This window comes from Alexandromys fortis, unplaced genomic scaffold (genome assembly GCF_014885135.2).
Source record: "Alexandromys fortis isolate MF-2015 unplaced genomic scaffold, M_Fortis_MF-2015_v1.1 scaffold_57, whole genome shotgun sequence".
NCBI classification, from domain to species: domain Eukaryota; kingdom Metazoa; phylum Chordata; class Mammalia; order Rodentia; family Cricetidae; genus Alexandromys; species Alexandromys fortis.
This window is the reverse complement of record NW_026067941.1, coordinates 9602066-9620204: the sequence shown is the minus strand read 5'-3', so window position 1 is coordinate 9620204 and position 18139 is coordinate 9602066. Positions and strand designations below refer to the sequence as shown.

Here is an 18139-nt window from a genome sequence, read left to right as displayed (position 1 = left end):
AGAGAAGTGGGGAGAGGGGGAGAGGAGTGGGAAGAGGGGGGGAAATGGGAGGCTGGGAGGAGGTGGGAATTTCTTTTTTTTTTCTTTCAATAAAAAAAAAATCAGATACCAGAAGCCAGTCCACACTTACAAACTGTCATCTTTCAGGGAAGGCACCATAACAATTCAGATATAAAAAGCCTTATCTCACACTAGACAGTAGCTCAATAGGCAGTGGCCACTGACGATTCAGGGTGGGGCCTAGTGGAACTCCATGGGAGTGAGAGGTCAACATCTAACAGTGGCTGGAACAGAGGCTGCAGACCAGCACCAGGGCGCAGATCAGATCTGACTGAGGGTCATTTCCTCGGCCATGCAGAGAATTCTATAATCCACACAGGGGCGAGAAACTGCCTAGGACCCAGGGTAAGGTTTACAGGTCACACGGAGTTCCACATCTGGAGCAAGCTACAAACCCAGGCAGGAGGCCCAAGTTGACCTAGGCTATTCTTTCGACTGTCAAAGGAAAACTCTGGCCCTAAATACCAGTTCCACAGAAGAAAATGACACTTCAATTTTACTATAACTTAGTCCTTCCTGGACACTGTTAATTCTTCCACTGAAAGAAGAAGGGGCTTCAAATTTAAGAAAAAAAATTGTGCAATGATAGGGTTTCTGACCATCATCATTTATGTGAATATTTCTGGAAGAACTGCAAAGTGCAATGGAGCTTATGAATGAATGATAACAAATATTAAAACATAGTAGAAGCATCAGCTATTATTCAGGATGTAACCACAATTAATATCTCAAGTTAAAAAATTAGGAAATTTTTTTGAGAAGTAGTAGCAAGTTTAACCTAATCAACAATTATACAAAATAATGATAATTTAAATTAAAGGTAATAATACAAAACAATCATTAGTAAGAAAAGCATCATTATAATCAAAATAAACATCAGCTAGAAAAACAATGAACTCTATTTGCACGGCTGGATAGTGGTGATGCACACCTTTAATTTAATTTAATTCCCACATTCAGAAGGCAAAGGCAGATGGAGGCCTGTGAGTTCAACACCAGGCTGGTCTACAGAGTTACAAGCCAGCCAGAGCTAACCAGAGAAACCCTCTCTTAAAAAAACAGAAACAAAACCAAAATCCCTGAAGCTATGAAATACCCAGAAAGAATTTCCCAATAAAATGCATATTAAGGACCACACACACACACACAAGTATGGTCTCCTTTACTCCCTACTTGAAAGGAAGAGGCAGGCAGATCTCTGGGTTTGAGTCCATCCTGCTCTGCATAGTGAGTTCCAGGACAGCCAGAGCTATATAGTGATCAACTCTGTTTTGAAAAACCGCAGATTAGATAGATAGATAGATAGATAGATAGATAGATAGATAGATAGATATAAAATAAAAGAGAGACTGTCCATCTCTTTTTAGTGAGAAGACATACTAAGATACTAATTCTTGGAAAACTAAAATTTAATTAACAATCCTAATTTCTATTTAAATATAACACTATTAAATATCAAATGTAGAATACAGGGTACAGAAATGAAATCTAAATAAACACCACTATTATGGTTTAGGTCACTCAGTCACAAGAAGACAGTGTTCAAATATTTGCTGTTCTCATGGACATCAGCCAGGAGTGAAATCAGTTTCTTCACACATGTCCATTGGGATCTCAGTTGCCAGGAACTCAACTTCAGAAGACCCTTGTTACACTCAGTGACATAAATTCAAGTGCCTTAGTCAACCACACTTGCTTGCTGGGCCACTTCTAGAGGAACTGTAGAGTAGCCCACAAATGTTTAACCTCTCCAAGGTCAATCCACACCTAGAAGTGGCTCCAGCCATTGGTATCTTGCTTCTACTTTGGCCTTTGGAACTTGTCTGCGCCTGTACCTCATTTTCCAGCCTATTTCCTGTACTTCCTTAGTGCAGCTGTTTATTTATCATCAAGACAAGATGTTGTAGAACCATCAGACACCCCACCATTTCTCCCTTCGCAATTAACAGACCCTGTAGGACTCCATGACTGACCTCTGTCACCACCTCGCCGGGTGCACAGTCTATTCTTTCTGACTCAGCAATGTTTGGACAATCTGGAGTAAATGAACCTGTAAAGAAAGTAGAGACCAAAGTTAATACTTATGTGTAATCACATGTACAGATTCTAGGTCTGTTTTCCAATCAAATCACGGGTAGCTGATACCAATATTTATACATGATGTTCACTTCAAACATTAAATTGCTTCTTTATTTAAATTAGTTGGTTGACTTTTTAAGACATATAATCCTCTTACCATACGTTCAACCCCATAAAATATTCAATTCTATATGTGCTACCTAGTTTTTTATGTCAATTTGACACAGACTGGAGTGACCTCAATTGAGAAAATGTTGCAAGAAAGACCTATGAGCACGTCCGTAGTTCATTTTCTCAATTACTGGTTGATGTGGAAGGGCCCAGAGAATTGTGGGTTAGTGCCACCCCTGGGCTTGTGCTTCTGGGTGCTGTAAGAAAGCAGGCTGAGCAAGCCATGAGGAGCAAGCCAGTAAGTCACACCTTCTCGTTGCTTCTGTGTCACCTCCTGCTTCCAGGTTCCTGCCCTGCTTGAGTTCCTGTCCTGACTTCTTTCAGTGATGGACGGTTATCTAGAAGTTTAAACCGAAACAGCCCCTCTTCTCCTGAAGTTGGTTTTGATGTCATGATCTTTATCACAGCAATAGAAGCTTAAACACTATGGTTTTCATTAGTTTTTACAAACTAGGGAAAGCGTTAACTACCAATAACCCTACAACACTTTCATCAAACCAGAAGAAATCACATCATTACCAGTGGTCTCTTTCTAGTCGCCTCTTCCTCGGGTCTCAGGAATATTCATCTGTTTTCTGTCCCCATGTATTTGTCTATTCTGGTTATTTTCTGTATAATGGAAGCATTCTGTGCCTACTTCCCCTCTCCACACTGGGATTTTTGTCTAACTTGGGCATACATGAGTCTTGTGCATGCTCTTAGAACACTCTAAGTTCATATGTGCAACCGCCATGTTGTGCCCTGAACTGACTGTGTCTTTGGAGTCTCTGGCTCTATTACAATCTTTCTACCTCCTGTTTCTCAGAATTGTCTGAGTTTTGGTGAGAAGACTAAAGGGGGGTATGTTCACCCCACTTTGGGCCGAGAACTCTACAACCTCTTACTCTCTCTACACCGACCGGTTGAGGGTCTCTGTGTTAATTGCCATCTACTGCAGGAAGAACCTTCTCTAATGAAGGCTCAGTAAAGCACTGGTCTATGGGCACAGCGAGGAGTCGTTAGGAGCCATGTTAATAACCACATCCACTTAGAAGAGCAACAATATTAGATGAGTTGTAGTATTTTCCATGCATCCTAGATATTAAGTAGCATAATCTGTGTCATTTGAAAATGTTAATGTATTTCCTGTGGCCTATGCTTTTCTCAGCTAGATAATGTCATTTAAATGCCAACAATTTTCAGTTTTATTTCATTCCAATCTGGCTGTCCCTCCCCCCTCCTCTTTGGTTTCTGTGCTTGAGTGTCAGTTAAAAAACTGTTACCTATTGAGAGGGAGGGGGAGAGGAGTGGGGGAGGGGGAGGAGAGTGGGGGGAGGGGGAGAAAGGTGGAAGGAGGGGGAGGGAAATGGGAGGCTAGGAGGAGACAGAAACTTTTTTTTCCTTTTCTCAATAAAAAAAAATAGAAACAAAAAAAACCTGTTACCTAATCTGAGGTCTTGAATATTCTTATCTATGCATCGTTTGTTAAAGATTCATGATTTGAAGCCTTTAATTTAGATCTTGATCTATTTTTAATTAATTTCCACATAAATTGCCAGGTAGAAACCCAGTATCATTTTTCTACTGCATGGGTATATCCAGTTGAATTAATCAGTTGATTTTTGATGTATTTGTTTATGTTTGGGTTGTTTGTCTCTCTATTTGTCTGATTGTTTGATTTCAACAGATTTTCACTTTGATCCAGAACTCATTATGTAGCCCATTTGGCCTTGAATTCATGGTAACCTTCTGCATTAGCCTCCAAGTATGATTCTAAGAATTAGTCACCATACGGGGCTTTTACTTTGACTTCATTCCACCCATTTCAATGGACTGTGGTACAGAACAGAAGGTATTTCTGATATTCCTTTAGATGTATACTTTCCCTCAAATTTAGTATTATTGTCTTAGTCTTTCAGAACTTAATTGAGCCGTCTTCCACTTAAGAATAACAGAGTATGATGAAGTCAGAGGCTTCATGAGTGATCCAAACCAGGATTTCACCCAGTCCCAGGCAGCAATTCCTGTGGGTATAACAGGAACTCTCCAGTGCCTTTGACCCTTATATATCTCTACTATCCTATGGCTCTGGGGAGGGGTAGTGAAAACTGGATTGATGATTTATTTAAGCATGAAATCTGAAACTACAAAATTCCTGAAAGAAAATCTGGAAATAATGTCATAATTGACTTTGCAAAGAAGCATAGGCAACAAAAGCAAAATTAGACAAATGAGACCATACAAAATCCAAAGTCGCTGAGAGGAAACTATCAACTAAGGGAAACAGCAACAAAGAGAGAGTGATGTCAGCCAGATGTCCGATAAGAAATTAGTTTCCAAAGTCTACAAGGAATCGCCCAAAATGACTACCTTGCTTTACAATTGGATAAATAAACTAATTAGTATTTCTCTAAAGAAAACCTACTAGTGGTCAAAAGATGCAAAGGAAAGCTGAACATCACTGGTCACCAAGGACTTGAAAATCAAAACCATTGTATCATCAGAGCAAAGGTACCATCGCCCGTGAGTTCAGATGGTTATGACCAAACCAAAGACAGGATGGCTGCTGGTGAGGATGTGAGAAACTAGAATCCTTTTGTACTACTGATAAGGAATTAAAACCAAACCTACTGCGTTCTCCTTTAATACCACTTCTGAAAACTTAGAGGTTTAGGTTTTAAAGAGATATTACACTTGCACAGTAACTGTGGCACGATTCACAGTGCCAAGATGTGCAGACATCCTCAATGTCCATTGAAGGCTGAATGGACAAAGAATATGGGTATTAAAAAGAGTAAATATATGCAGTCTCGGGGAAAAGGAAGAAGTCCTGCAACATGCAAAAACATTTCTTTTTTCAACCCATGGGTACACAGCTTCAAAAATAATGAGGAAAAAGTCAGTTGTGTAAAACCAACTAACTGCTCTGGATGGATCAGAGAGGGTTTTAACATGAATGAACACATGAAATTTAATTTTATGCTAAGTAAGGGAAGAGACACATACAATAGGTAGTAATCTCTTTTCTTATTTAAAAATGTCTTAGGGAAGAAGTAGAAACAGGCTCAAAATAGGAAGGTGGGGAGGGTACTGAGGGGAGTGGAAGAGACTAAGGGGAGGCTGTAGTCATGATGAATTACTGGAGAGAAGAATAAGTCAAAAGAGAAACAGGGTGGTGTAAGAAAGAGAGAAGAGTGAGGACAACGCACAGGCAAGATCCTGCAATCAGCAGAGCTCATCTTCATTGTGTGTCTCATCTACAGCAGTGAAGAACTTTATCAAACAGAACTCCAAACTTCAAATTTAATTAACATAAATTTTTATTTTATGTTGTCATTGTTGCTTTTGGGGGTGGTATGGGATCTCATATTACAGACTAGCCTATATAACTCACTACTATGTAACCCACTGCAGTAAACAAAAACAAAAAAAATGCATGCCACTTTTACCTCAGCTTCCTGAGAAAAGCAATTATTTATATTATACATGTTGTTATGTGTGTTATTTTATTATTTAAAATATAACGTTTGCATTGATGAGACGTTACTTTGATGCTCCTCTGTGTGTGCATGCCATCATGAGTGTGTGGGTGAGGAAGACAGGAAGAGAAAGGGAGGGGGCGGTTTCAAAGGCGGCATCTGGGAAGAAAGAAAGGGAGGGGGCGGTTTCAAAGGCGGCATCTTTGAAGATATCACAACTGTTTCAGTCTCGTTATCCGTTAGAGGCTAACGTTAGTTAAAGCACAAAGGCTGGCTTCATTGGCTCTCTACTTCCTCTGAGCCAAAGTCCATTTCCACAGTGATGGAGTTGGCTACTGCTCCTTCCCGCCCAGAGCTCCATTGTATATAATGCAGCATGGGTATCAGGTGAGACTAATTCTAGATTCCATTGACACTGCATTAAATGGGCTCAGAGTGCCTAGAATATCATTTACATCCGAAGTTAAGTTGCAAAAACAGAAGACTTATCTTGAAGAATGATTTAAACTAATCATAGAGACAGATTTTAAATAGCTTGATATGGGATGGTGAGGAATGAATAAAATGGTATCTCTGGCATCCAGAGAGGACTTGCTTTGCCCATCCTCCAAGCGTAGCACCCACCATTGTCCTTACCTGGAGAATCCTCCAGCACAAGAAGCAACAAAAGGATATCTACTGCCAATACAACTATATTGAAAATGATCAGAAGGACTTCCAATATACTGAGCTTTCTCGCCATCTAGACAGAAACAGAAAATCAGGTTAAAGTAAACCACGTCAGAGCAGGCAGTAATGGTCAGCATGGAAGACTGGAGATACAGCCTGGTCAGGAAAGTACTTGGTTCAAAATACAAGGCCCTAAGTTTGGAACTCCATCTCGGCATGCAACGGAGGCAGAGACAGAAAGGTCCTGAGCTCTACTGGGTAGCTAGTTTAGCTGAATCTTTCAGCTAGGGTTCAACAAGAGAAACTATTTCAAAAAACACAATGGAGAACAATAAAGAAGGACACCTATTTTTTTTGTTTTTGGCCTCTACATGCACATGCTCAAATATTCATGTTCACCTCTATCCATCCATGCACATACACTACACAGACACACATGTAAACAGAGATACATACACAGAAGTCAACTTGTTCACAGAACAGACTTGATTAGAAGCTTTTCTCTTTACATAAACTAGGAAAAATGCTTCTATAAACATATGTGTCCCTGGTGCATATGTGTAGGCCATCAGATACTTTGTAAGAATCTGTTCTCTACTTCCACCATGCGAGTGACGGGATTGAACTTGAGTCATTCAGATGTAAGTGCCAGTGCATGCTAAACCAACTCACCATCCCCAATCACCCCAACATGAGCTGTTTCCCAAGGAAAAAATAAATAAAACACAAAGAAAAAAGAGAGAGGGAGAGAACAAATATACTCATGATGGAGGGCTGAGAGCCTGAGATGGTTCATAAAGACCTCTTCATTGTTACCTTGACCCTAACACTCACCCTGTGTAGAAGGAAACAAGGTACAAATAGGGAGGAAAGAATCAAGAAAGAATGAGTCCACGTCTCCTTCCAATTCCTGTGCGTTGGTGCTGAGGTGCACACTGAAACACTGAACCTATAAGAATCAGATAACATGATCCCAAAAGAAGGTTTCTGGTCATATTGGTAGCACACAAACACATGTGCATTTGGTGGCTTTCCATGCTTTGACCTAAGTGCAGGGTTGGACAATGTGTGAACTGGGATCAAGAACTTGAATTACGTTCCTGGTTTTCTAACAGAGGGGTGGCTTATCTGATTGGGTCTGTGTCTCCTCATCTACAAACTCCAGATCAGACTGTGAACTATATGTCACATTTTTGCCCTCATAATAGCAAATTCAATATCACGATGTGGCACAGCCATATCTGATGGGAATGGCAAAAGCCATAAGGCCAGCAAAGCTACTCGTCAAAGATCCAGCAAAGCTGAGCTACATGATGGCCTCCGTGCCACCTTTGCTTTTTATCGCCACCTGTTGCATACTTAAGAGACTTTTATTATTTGCACAACTTGGCAATATTGGATTGGTTGGAATTTTCTTATGAATCATCTATGCCTTCTTCCAGGAGTACTGCCTCTAGGCTTCCCCAGAAAATCCTGGACCTACTACCCCTCCCGCATTTAGGAAGATATCCTTATCTACTTGAAGGTCTTTCTTATGCCTTAGAGGTTGTGAAACCCATAAAAAAGTCAGAGGTCTCTTTATGAGGCTATGAGATATCCTTGAAACATCTGTCCTTGTACTTACTCAAGAACAAGATAATCAACACAAAGCAATTTAAATGGGTCACCAAGGTTCAGTGGCCTAGAGAAGTTGGCCATAGATCAGATCGCAAGTCTCTTCCCACTATACACCCAGGCGATTACGTGGCGTATACAGCAACAAAGTTAGGTTATCTGAAGTTATCTCTGTCTTACACATGGACGTATATTGATGAGTAAAAAAGGATGTAGAAAGATGATAAAAGAATGAAATGCCAGAACCTTTCCTTCTTGAAAAGGTATCTCATGCAAATCCACTATGGTGTCATATGACCCAAGAAGGAGAGAATGCCCAGATTAGACATATAAGCAAACTCTATAGATATAAAATGTGAACATTGCATTATGCCAGGATTTGAATAATAGCTGCAGCAGCTTTGGCCTGAGGATTCTTCTGGGGCACTCTGACCATTAGGAGTTAGTACTGCATGACTTGGGATGTGGCCATGTGCCCAGGCTGGCTTCCAGACTTTGTTTTAGGCTAGCGTCCTTGTAGTCACCAAAGCTACCAGCCTGAGAACAGGCTGCCATATGTGGCTAGATTTCTAAAAAGTGGATTGTGGGGTTAATGAGTAAGAATAATTATAAAAGATAACTCTATCATTGATGCCAAACTTGAAAGGAAATTGTTTAAAAAGATAACTCTGCCCTATCATAATTCATCAGTGATGACTAAAAGATATGCAAGAGAAAGTGAAACACATGCCCCAGACCAGAAATGATATGATCTGTGTTTTGGAACAACATGAATCTATCCATGCTTACTGAATTCTGTATGACTAAAGAAGCACATCCACTGCTAGTCATTCAGGCTGCAGGAGTCTCCTGATCATCAAGCCCGGCTCATTCCTTTTCTTGCTGACCCCTTACATCCTCTAGGGACCTGTCAGCCACTGGGGCTGGCTCCTGGCAACTATGTACTTTATGGTTCCAAAGCACCTCTCAACCCAAGTCGCTATTATTGTCTACTGTTGGGACAAGGGGTTCCAAAGCACCTCTCAACCCAAGTCGCTATTATTGTCTACTGTTGGGACAAGGGGTGTCTACCTGATCACCCCTTGACTTTCTTTGCCTGCAGCTGCTCTGAGCATGAGACCTTGTCTGCAGCTGCTCTGAGCAGGAGGCCTTGATGGCAGACTGATGAGGCAGGCCTGCAGCTGAAAGATTCCGAGAGCTGGGCGTGGCTAACGATCCCTATATAAACTGCCCCTGAGCACAATAAAGCTTGGCACTTGGCATTCCTGTATCAAAGATGACCTGTGTTCACGTCTCTCTCTGTCTGTCTCTGTCTATGTGTGAATGTTTTTAAGTCTCCAGGCTTAGTACCCAACTTGTGGTCGGTCTTGTAGTGGCACGGGAGCTACAGGACCGTCTCTCTCTCTTCGGGTGTTTACAAGTGCGGGCCCCCCTGGGATCGGGTTTTTGCACATCTACACCTGATCTCTAACTCAGAATTTATCAGCCTCTTGAGTTGCCCCACTTTGTAAGCCCCAAACACTACTCATCTATTGTTCACAAGCTCACTCCCTTTTCTTCTTCTATAATATTTTTTGAAATTAAAATATAAATACATAATTTCCCATTTCTGTGTGTGTTTTATTTATATGTGCATGAGTGTGCACAATACCCACTCCATGTGTATACATGTTGAGGCTAGGTATCAGGTATCTTCCTCTACCATTTGAGACAGGGTCTCTCATTGAACCTGTTCTGGGTAGGCATGTAGGCCAGTAAGCCCTGGGAATCCTCATGTCTCTACCAGTGCTCATTGTGGCTGAGGCTACAGACAGACATGTACATTCAGTCCCAGCTTTTATGTTGTTGCTGGGGTTCAAATCCCAGGTCTTCCTAAATGTGCAGCAAGTCATTTGCCCACTGAGACATCTCCCCAGCCTTTACGTCTTTTTTTCCTCTCTTAAACCTTGTTGTTTTGTTGTTGTTTGTTTTGTGAGCTTTGGAAACTGTCTTTTCATATATGTTCTTTTTGTCGTATGTTATGACTACATTTACAAGGTGAGAATACAGTGATCTGCTCTGAACACCAAGGTCAGCTCCATCTCCTAACCATGTAATAAATACACACATTTCCATATCTGATATGTCTGTAGAAAAGAAGCACGGTCATTCTATCACCCCACAGCCTTATCTGCAGGTCTCAAACAGCAGCTCCGTAACCCTAATGTGCCTAGGAGCTTCTCCAAAGGCATCTACACAAGTCATCAACAACATGACAGAGAAAGGCACAACATATGACACCATGATCCTTACTGCCACATGAAGGAAATGTTCCCCGAACCTCTGGAACCCCAATGAACATGCTGACAGAGTATCTCAGGGGCCAGACAAATGGCCAGAGCCACCAACGTCTTGGCTGTGCTTTAGGCTTGAGGAGTCCTTGAGAACACTGTAAAGTGGGGATGTAGAAGAAACAGGTAAAACACACGCCCCCTTGACTCAGACAGTAAGCCACATACTTTACATGAGCAAAGGTAATAATGTCAGAATTCTGTTTTAAGAGTAAAGGAGGAAATGCAATTTAGGGCGTTTGTCTCCTTTCTTTCAGGGGACTTTGGACAAGTCAGGATCTGGGACAGAAAGAGAGGCCTTTGTATTTCCTCAGTCTTCACGCAGTGCAGTAGTATCCGTTTTGACGACATTGCTAACGTGTGGGAAACCAATGAAATCAAACTCTTTGCGGAGGGCGCATGCTCTTTCAGAAGAACATGGTTCCTGGGGAAAAGAACAGCAGTCAGGATCTGGAGCTCCAAGTGATCAAGGCACAGGTCTGTTCAGAACCAGCTATGGCTTCAGTCTCTGCATTTAGGGCTGGTGCCCACAGAGGAGTCTTATCTACCACAAAGGGTCAACTCTGGAATTAGGCAGGTGAGCTTAGGAACCTCAGCCCTAGCAAGCTGCACTTGGCAGGTCACGAGATGGTAGTTAACCATCTTAACCCAAAACCAGGTAGCTACACGTCCCCAGCAGAGGTGAGTTTATTCATGACACCCTTCAGGGTAGCCTCAATGGGTAGGGTCGCCCACTAAAACCTTGAAGGGGGATGGGAGGCTTCAGTCAACAGAATTCTTAAGAAGAAGCAGGGATCATGTTCAGCTAAACTTTCTAGATTGCTAATAAAAAAAAAGAAATGTAACCATGTTGGAGAATGAATAGTCTGTTTTACCCTGAGTGTCATAGGCAAGTTCCAGGAAAAGCAGAAAAAGAATGAAAAGGGAGATGAAGGGAAAGAGAGAGGGAGGGAGGGAGGGAGGGAGGGAGGGAGGGAGGGAGGGAGGGAGGGAGGGAGGAGAGCAGCAGGGCTAGAGGGGATGAAGGAAGGGCAAAGGCAGAAACTGCCAGGTGGATCAGGAAGTGTACTGAGAGTACTCTTGGGAGGCGTCTCTGGCAGAACAGAGAGGTTCTCTGTCTCTCTCCATCTAGGGAGGGCTGAAGAATGGATGATAAGTAACCGGGTCACTGAGTTTACAAGTCCATAGCCTATGGCCCTAAGGGGAAGTGGCAGGAGGCTGAGATTCCCTTGCCCAATCCAGAGAGAGGACAGTTTGGTCAGTAGTCCAAGGATGATTCCCAGACACCTGACCCAGAGCCTGGCAGGAAAATATAGACTAGAAGGCCTTTTCCTCAGTAAGTGTCCAGCAAGGGATTTCTCTCTTCATAGAATCTAGCTTGCCTGCCAAATCAGAGGCCCATTTGTGGCCACAAAAACATACTTCACTTTCCCCTAAAAAAGGTTATCGATTCCTTTATTCTAGAAGATTCAGGTTTACATAATAGCCCCCCAAAAAAATAAATTATTATGACTTAACAGCAAATAGCTATTCCAATTTAGAACAATATAAAATCAAGCCAAAGCATTAGAACTCAATTTTGTCTTTAAAACACTATGCATTGATTCCTACAGGTTGTCTTCATATTTGTGACTTAAACAGGCCACTGGAGAAAGGCTACCACAAATGAGAATACCCAAAGACCCTCCACAATCAATGCACTATTAGTAGTGCACAGCTCAGGCTCTTGTGGGTAACACGTGATCAGAAAGTACATCACGGGGGAGGGGGTAGCTTTGAGAGTGGATAGTCTGGCCCCACTTGTAGTTCAATCTCTGTGCTCTGTGCCTGCAGCTAAGGATGTGGGCTTTCAGCTGCATGTTTAGCCACCATGATGACTGCTGCCACATCTCCCCACCATAATGGACTTTTGGGTCCCTCTAGAATCATAAGCCCTAGTAACTCTTTCTTCTTTATGCAGCCTTGGTCATGGTGTTTTACCACAGCAGCAGAAAAGCAACTAGAAAATGCATGAACATTCTTTATTCTTTAACAACATTCTGGCTTCTATTTCCCTTGTACTCTTAGAAATTTCTAGGTCTGCATCTCGACATTTGTTATATAACTTGCAATCTATTCATATATCTTAACTGAACATATACACTTAAAAAGGATCCAAATGTTCATATCTGCATTGATATTTTGTCTGAACATAGACACCACCAGGGTTCATTACCTCCCCGTAGAACTTGAACCTGGAACCCACGGATGGCCTCCCCTCCTCTCATTTCCAGAGCCTCACTGAAAACTCAAGCCCTTATGTAAAAGTTTAATCACAGTTATCCACATCTTATCCTTACACTATCACCGCCACAAAGGAAAAGCAACTATGTAACAGACATTACCTTGTCTCCCACCTCTCAACCCAAGTTTTTCTTTAAAACTTATGCACAGTTGAGCAAACTCCAATCTTTCCCCCTATGTTCTCAGTAGAAGATGATCTTCTCTTGTCCAAGTTTGATTCTTGCTTTTATTTTCTAGCTCCTCCATAACTGGTCTTCTCAAAAACCCTCCTTCAGTTCTTTCTTTTCTAGTACTGTCAAGCTCTCCCTCCCAAGCTTCTTATTCCACTCATGGTATCTCTCAAGTGGCTCGAACCCATCAATGGCTCAGTCCTCCTACAGCTATGATTTTACCTCTCCTTTTCACTTCCTAGTTCTCCTCACAAGAGGCAAATATTAAGCTGTGGATGTGGCTCATTGAGCATGCGTAGGGCTCTGAGTACGGTCCTCAGCACAGCACAAACAAGCCAAGCACCTGTAATCACATCACTGGGGAGGTAGACACAGGAGGGTCAGAAGTTCGAGGCTGTCCACTACTAAGTAGAGAATTTATGTGAGACTCAGTCTCCATACAGAAAACAACAGCAACAATATATTTCTACACTATTGCACCTTGTCTTTATTGCTTCCTCCTGTAGTACTGGCATGGCTTGTGTTTCCTGTAGTCCACTGATTATAATTTTACTAAGGTTGCCAGCAAATAAGTTACCAAATACAATGGGCATTGTCTTCATCGCCTCTCCCTATCGAACTGCTCTCTTCTCCTGGAACACTGCAGTTATTGATATGCTTAACATTGAATTTTCTACCTGCAGTTTTGGATTCTTTTCGGTTGTCTGTTAGTCTCCTATTTTATTAAATGCTGACATCTTTCATACGGTCCCAGAGTCCCCTTTTACACTGCCCACTCTCTTTGAGCAATCTCCATCATTCATGTGACACACAATACCTGACAACAGTTCTCTAACCTACAGATTGGGATTCATATAGTCAGTGATCTGTTATTGCTTCAAAAGCCCCAAATGAACATGTTTAAATATAACATCATCCTCCATTCTACCCCAGTCCCAATGCCTACCAATCCTGCCAATCAACTACTTATCTAAATATAACTTGCATGAAAAATTAGAATTCCCTTTTTAAACTCCAGAGAATCTTTCTGATTTTTAAAAGAAGTTTAGTTCTAACAGGCAGTCAGGAACCAGTTCAGTTGGACTACTTTCCCAGTAACTTTGAGTCATGTTCCCAATAACCCAGTAAAGACAGCCATTAGGATCCACTGTAGTCGATCTTAATGGTGTCCTTGGCTATAAATGCTTTAACCTTGTGACCAAAGTCCTCGCGACACCTCCTATGCCCACTTGATCAGCCTCTTCCCTCCACTGTGTTCCCAGACATTAAACTACCACTTATGCAACAATAGTCAAAAGCAGTGTGAAAAAGCAAGCACTCACTTTAGTTTCAGGTTTTTCTCTGACTACATTTTTCTTCATTCCTGTCTCTCAGAGTAATACTATCACCATTCATAGAAATATTTTCATATAGGGATATAATTAAATTTTTAAAAATTTAATTCAAATGAATGTATAAGAATTCAAGAAAAGAATAGAGCATGGAGCAATAAGCAGCAGATAATTTGCCAAAAGGAGGTTAGGGAGAACTGTTAGCTCTCAGAGAAGCTGAGGTTGAGGGGTTGGAATTGGAAGGGGTAGCTATTCTTATTAATCTCAACCCATCCGTTGACTATCTTCTGCTAAATTATCAAAAAAGACTTATTCTCCATTATATATGAATTGTATTGGGCTAGGGCTATAACAGAACCATAAAAAAACTTTGACTCTTAAGGTGCACAGGAGTTCAAACTCCAGAACTCAGTAAATGCCAGGTTTGCACGCTGACTCTTCTATGATTCCAGCCTGCAGAGGTGGATATGAAATCCACAGAGCAAGATACTAGCAAGACTAGCTATCTAAGCAAAGTCTGGATTTGACAGAGAGACCCTGTCTCAAATGAATAAAATATGAATAAGATATGTGAGTGAGGAAAAATGGACTCCTGATATCAGCCTTTGGTGTCTACATGCAGGCAGGAGCACACATGATCACACACATCACATGTGCAGCCATAAACAAGCAAACATGTACACATTCACACACACACACACACACACACACACACACCAGTAAAGAAGAAATCGGAGAAAATCTGCATCATTATAATCTCATAAACCTCTGCAACAAACAAAGCAGGCGACCACCATGATTCCCATTTTACAAAGGAATGTTAAAGACTTTCTATATAAACATGATTAGAAGCAGAACAGAGGGAAGCAACAAGAGACAAGCACTGTTTCTGCACCTGGTCCTTGAGTACTGGCTCCACATCCCTAGACAACAGTGCTTTAAGGCTGCGATAAAAAACAAAACTCTAAAGTGGGATTCAAGGCAATGAAAAAACTATGAGACCCACCCCAAACACTCATAGTGCCTGACTTCGATCCTTAAGCACATCGTTCCAGGCAGCATCAAGACAAAAGCACTGGCCATTGACTAGCCTTTCTCCGAGTACTATTTCTCTTCATAGGGAGCATTTTCTTTCTAGCCACTACAAACCAAAAGCAGATGCCCTGTCCAGGTCTCCTTAACCTTCCTGAAGGTCCAAATTCTACAAGGCAGCTCCTACAATTTGGGGGCACTATCATCACCTTGCCATAGAAGCTATTGCCATCTTGGCAGAGAAAGGTGTGAGGACTCATGGAGGCAGAATTTTTCTATTTAGAAGTCCTTAAATCTGGAACACTGGACCACATTCACACTCCTCTGAATCCCTGCCACCCTTCACTGACCTGCAGAAGGATTCCAGCTGCTTGTTCTTCCAAGAGTTTTCCCAGAATGAGAGGGACAGCTTCTGTTAGACCCTTGCCATTTGTCCTCCACACATAACATATATCACATAGACAGGCATGCACACACATGTACACAGCTTACATACAGACACACCATCTTTCCATTTTATAGCTCACCCTTATCTTTCATCCTCTATGAAGAGAAGAAAATACAAGGTCCAGAAGGCAAATGTGAATATCTAAGAAAACTTAACAGAGCAGGAGCCAGAAATTGTACAAAAGAAAAGATTCCATGTGCTCAAGTATTTCTTCCATGAACAAAGCGCTTACCTCATTGCTGTCTCGTCGTTTTCTTTGCTGTGTCTGTCCCTCGTGATTCACAAGAAGCACTGGGCAAAGGTGAGCAGGCTAGTAGAGCCTCCTTCTGCCACAGTTGATTTACTGCCCTATAAAATGGAGAGTCATTGGAGGACAGGTGTGGTAGTGCCTCTTTGGTGTTCTTGCTCACGTCTGATTACTGTGCTCGTCACTCTTGTCTGCCCATCTAACACAAAGGGCGCAAAAGGAAGGCTTGGTCCAGCTGTCCCGTGGTTATCTCCAGTGCTTGAAATTGGTCACGTACCCATAGCTTGTTAACAGCTAGTCATTTGCTGACTAAGTGAAAATAGAATAAACTGCCTATATTTTGTCAAATTGCTTCTGCCTTCATTTTTGTCTCCTAAAGTTTGCCTGCATTCAAATTTTCGTTAGAACAAATATGCTTCCCCTGCAATTATTTGGGTTTATACAGATTATTTTATTTTATGTGTATGACTGTTTTGTCTGCATTCATGGACGTGCATCCGGTGTGTGTTGGGTTCCCATAGAGGCCAGAAGAGGATGTCAGTTCCCCTGGAGGTACTTACGGATCCTGGGAGCCACCATATGGATGCTGAGAAACAAACCTGGATACTGCACAAGAGCAGAAAGTGCTTTAACAGCTGAGCCACATCTCCGGCTCTCTCCCTACCTCCTATTCATCCTAGACAAGCAAACATTATTACAGTAGAAACTGAAAACCATGAAGTGGTCAAACACCTCTGGTGGGTACTTCTGCCTTCAATGGCTCAGCACCTTTAAAAATTGTTTTATGCTCAAAGAATTTCAGCCTCCCCAGTAAGGAAGGTATACTTACCACATCTTTGTTTCAGTATCAGTTAGCCTTTGTTAGGGGAAAATATATCTACGTTTCATTTCAAATTGGGAAGATACATTGGCCAAAGTTCAAGAAAAGAGATTTATTGTTACATACGTGTTGTAAGGATGCCCCTTGTTGGTTCCTGGCTGCTGAGAAAAAAATCACACAGAAACAATATTATTTAAATCACAGCTTGGCCCGTTAGCTCTACCTTCTTATTGGCTAAGTCTTACATATTAATTTAATCCATCTCCATTAAACTGTGTATCATCACGTGGCTGTGACTTACTGGCTAAAGTTCCGGCATCTGTCTCCAGTAGGGCTCCATGGCTTCTCTCTGCTTCTGCCTCCTTTCTCCCACTATTCAGTTTTGTGTTCCCTGCCTACCTAAGTTCTGCCCTGTTATAGTTCCAAAGCCGTTTTTTTATTCATTAACCAATAAAAGCGACACCTAGACAGAAGGACTTCCCACACCACATAAGTTCCGCCTATATTTTTTACTGTAGTTCCTTAGCTCCCCACGTTTCATGTTTGCGACATTATTCATGTTGTAATGCTGGCACACAATCCACACTCATTTATAATGTGTTTACTAATTACCAGTGAGCTAAATTCACCTTCCAGTTTGACAATGGGCAGCTAGAGGATATCAGATGATAAGCTGAGTTGACTTCATGAAAACTATTAAAAACATTTTTTGTATGTGGGGGGGGGCAAGCATGGGAACTGATATATCTCCCAGATGTCAGCTGGCAAGCAGGGGTAAAGTTAGCATTTAGCATGGATCAAGCAGATGTAGAAGCAAGTTGGTGGCAGGAATCACTGGGTCAGAAACTCTTCCTTCCAGAGCATCAAACGCCAAGGCCAATGCCAAACTCTCAGTGATGCGGCTGTAAAGACAGGAGTGTCAAATTTTGGTGAAACTAACACTATCAATGTCCACTAAGGACAGCCCAGCTTTGTCTGTATAGGTACATAAGACAGTCAATTGCTAAGAGAAGAAATGAATTTCTTCTTTAAGTGAAAAGGTTTAGAATTTCTATTTTTTATTTTTTACTAGCTTATTGTGATAGTGTTCATCATCAGCTTGACAGGATGTACAATGGCCAAGGAGACCAGGTACCTCTGTGAGGGATTCTAAAGGCTATAATCATGCCTGTGATGGGTTAACTGAGGTTGGAAGGTCCACCAGTGTCTAGCACATTCCCCCACCCCCACTCCCGCTTGGATTCTGGACTCCCTAACAAGGAAGAAAGCTGAATACAAGTGTTTGTTGTTCTCCACTTCCTGACTGTGGACACAAGGGGACTGGCTCCCTCAAGCTCTCGTTACTTTGCCTTCTCTTCCTTGATGAACCGTAGTCTTTCTCCCTTAAGATGATTTGATCAAAATATTTTATCACAGCAGCAAATAAA

At 41.8% G+C, this 18139-nt stretch overlaps 2 protein-coding genes across 3 annotated transcripts in view; both read right to left on the bottom strand.

The window, feature by feature from the left end:
- Mgam2 (maltase-glucoamylase 2 (putative)) overlaps positions 1 to 6510 on the bottom strand; it is a 36132-nt gene extending 29622 nt beyond the window's left edge. The window contains exons 1-2 of the mRNA XM_050148108.1: positions 6405 to 6510; positions 2034 to 2110 (exon numbers count right to left, since the gene is read on the bottom strand). Coding sequence (XP_050004065.1) covers positions 2034 to 2110; positions 6405 to 6510 — 183 coding nt within the window. The remainder of the gene's footprint in view (positions 1 to 2033; positions 2111 to 6404) is intronic.
- Mgam (maltase-glucoamylase) overlaps positions 1 to 18139 on the bottom strand; it is a 240025-nt gene that overhangs the window by 54443 nt on the left and 167443 nt on the right. The window lies entirely within an intron of this gene.